Here is a 2,500-nt window from a genome sequence, read left to right as displayed (position 1 = left end):
TCCAAACTTCAGATTTTGTCTTGTACTATCCAGTACTAGTATTTATGTACTTCCAGGTTTGTGTTTGAGCATTTTTTAATTATGTGTGTGTTTTATTTTTTAAATTTTGCTCGGCCATGCTGGGGTACCAACTTGAATTTTAATTGAAATTATCGACCTCTGTACTTTTTGTTCTTTGAAAAGCCTTGTACTTATTCTATTGGTCACACATACATACACACACATACATGCAAACATACATACATGTATACACACTCATGATCAGCAAAAATCTACGAAAGTAACTCAAGGCCTGATTGATTCACAAGTTTGATGAGTGGCATGCATGAAACTTTCAGAATAACATGTGCGAAACTCACGGAATTTCATAAATGAAACTCTCACCATAACCTTAACACTAAGTCTATCAATTAAAAACTAATGTATATTTTTACAATTATATACATGGAGATACATATGTATGTGTGGAGGCGCAATGGCCCAGTGGTTAGGACAGCGGACTCGCGGTTGTAGGATCGCGGTTTCAATTCCCAGAGCGGGCGTGTGAGTGTTTATTGAGCAAAAAACACTAAAAGCTCCACGAGGCTCTGGCAGGTGGTGGTGATCCTGCTGTACTCTTTCACACTCTTTTTCTAGTGGCCTGCTCGCTTAGCCAAGGGGGGTGGTGTCATTCGAAGGCTAAAACAATGCAAACGCATTGTGACCAGCGATGTGTAACTACATCTGATGGACTGGTCGGTCACGTGATCACATATGTATGTATATTTAAAGGCATGTTTGACTGAATGTATGTATGTGTGCATGCATTCATGCATGTATGTATACATGTATGTCAGAAGCTACTTAGAAAGCAAGCCATTATATCTGACTTAAGGGAAATAATGGGTGGTGGAGCTGGACTTGCATTGAGGATGGTAGAAGCATTTGGCTGAGTCAGATCTGATGCAACAAAGTAAGTACTGTTGCACAGGAGTTTGTCACCTACCTCTGTAGATGGCCTGAAACAGGTCTGGTGGAAAGGGCTTAAAAATTTACAGAGCAGCTTCACCACTTGATTAGACTTTGACTCTTGCAAATGGAGTTGAATTACAGCAGCAGCCTCAGCACACAAGTGTTTATGTGTGTGTGTTTATGTATATCTAAAACGGGATGCTGGTATAGTCCAGTGATTAAAAATTTTGTTTTAAAATCAACTTGTGTTTCCCTTTTCTTTCAACTTCCAAATATACCCTGAAAGTGCTGTGGTGTTTCTCTCAGTGGTGATGATTTAGAGAACAGACTTATGTAGATATATATTACATAAGATTAATACACATATTAATACATACAATACATAATTATATATACACTTATATATATGTGTGTGTAATGTGAAAATCAACTTGTGTTTCCCTTTTCTTTCAACTTCCAAATATACTCTGAAAGTGCTGTGGTGTTTCTCTCAGTGGTGATGATTAAGAGAACAGACTTATGTAGATATATATTACATAAGATTAATACACACATTAATACATACAATACATAGTTATATATACACTTATATATATATGTGTGTGTAATGTGTATGTGTGTAGAGAGAAAGAGAAAGAGAGAGAGAGAGAGTGAGGGTATATACACCCATATATTTGTGTAATGCTATTTTCTGATTATATTTACAGGAAAGACAGGTCAGCTAAAATCCAAGAGTTTGCTGAATCTTAACGAAGGTGACAGGCACCCTAAGTTTACCCTGCTTCAACGGGTAGGAGAACCTGTTTATAAAAAGGCTGTCCTGATGGAGAATGAAAACGACGAAACAGGTGAGACCATTGTTCTGTCTCTAATTTTTTAATTTTAGTTCCTCTGGTCATTTGGTCATTCAGTCCATCGGTCATTCTTGATTTCTTTTTTTTTTTTTTGCTTTTACTTGTTTCAGTCATTTGACTGCGGCCATGCTGGAGCACCGCCTTTAGTCGAGCAAATCGACCCCGGGACTTATTATTTGTAAGCCCAGTACTTATTCTATCGGTCTCTTTTTGCCGAACCGCTAAGTGACGGGGACATAAACACACCAGCAATGGTTGTCAAGCAATGTTAGGGGGACAAACACAGACACACAAACACACACACATACACACACACACATATATATATACGACAGGCTTCTGTCTACCAAATCCACTCACAAGGCATTGTTCGGCCCAGGGCTATAGCAAAGACACTTGCCCAAGATGCCACGCAGTTTGACTGAACCCGGAACCATGTGGTTGGTTAGCAAGCTACTTACCACACAGCCACTCCTGCGCTTTTTGCTTTTAAATTTAAAATGGTATTGACATAGTCATAACACTGAAGAATTGGTGGGTTATTTAGTACTTTTTCAGTGGTTCGATACCTGGACCAGTTTTAAGCCAGTTACATATATTTACACACACACACACACACACACACACACACACACACATACACACACACACACAAGGGTGTGTTGAAAAGTTCCTGGCTTTGGGTAAAAGAAAAT

The 2,500-nt window shown here is 38.7% G+C and overlaps 1 protein-coding gene across 1 annotated transcript in view; it reads left to right on the top strand.

The window, feature by feature from the left end:
* LOC115230297 overlaps positions 1-2,500 on the top strand; it is a 54,456-nt gene that overhangs the window by 41,650 nt on the left and 10,306 nt on the right. The window contains exon 4 of the mRNA XM_029800500.2: positions 1,659-1,799. Within this exon, the coding sequence (XP_029656360.2) occupies positions 1,659-1,799 (141 nt within the window). The remainder of the gene's footprint in view (positions 1-1,658; positions 1,800-2,500) is intronic.

This window comes from Octopus sinensis, unplaced genomic scaffold (assembly GCF_006345805.1).
Source record: "Octopus sinensis unplaced genomic scaffold, ASM634580v1 Contig15224, whole genome shotgun sequence".
Lineage (NCBI taxonomy): Eukaryota > Metazoa > Mollusca > Cephalopoda > Octopoda > Octopodidae > Octopus > Octopus sinensis.
This window is presented reverse-complemented; position numbering and strand designations above follow the sequence as displayed.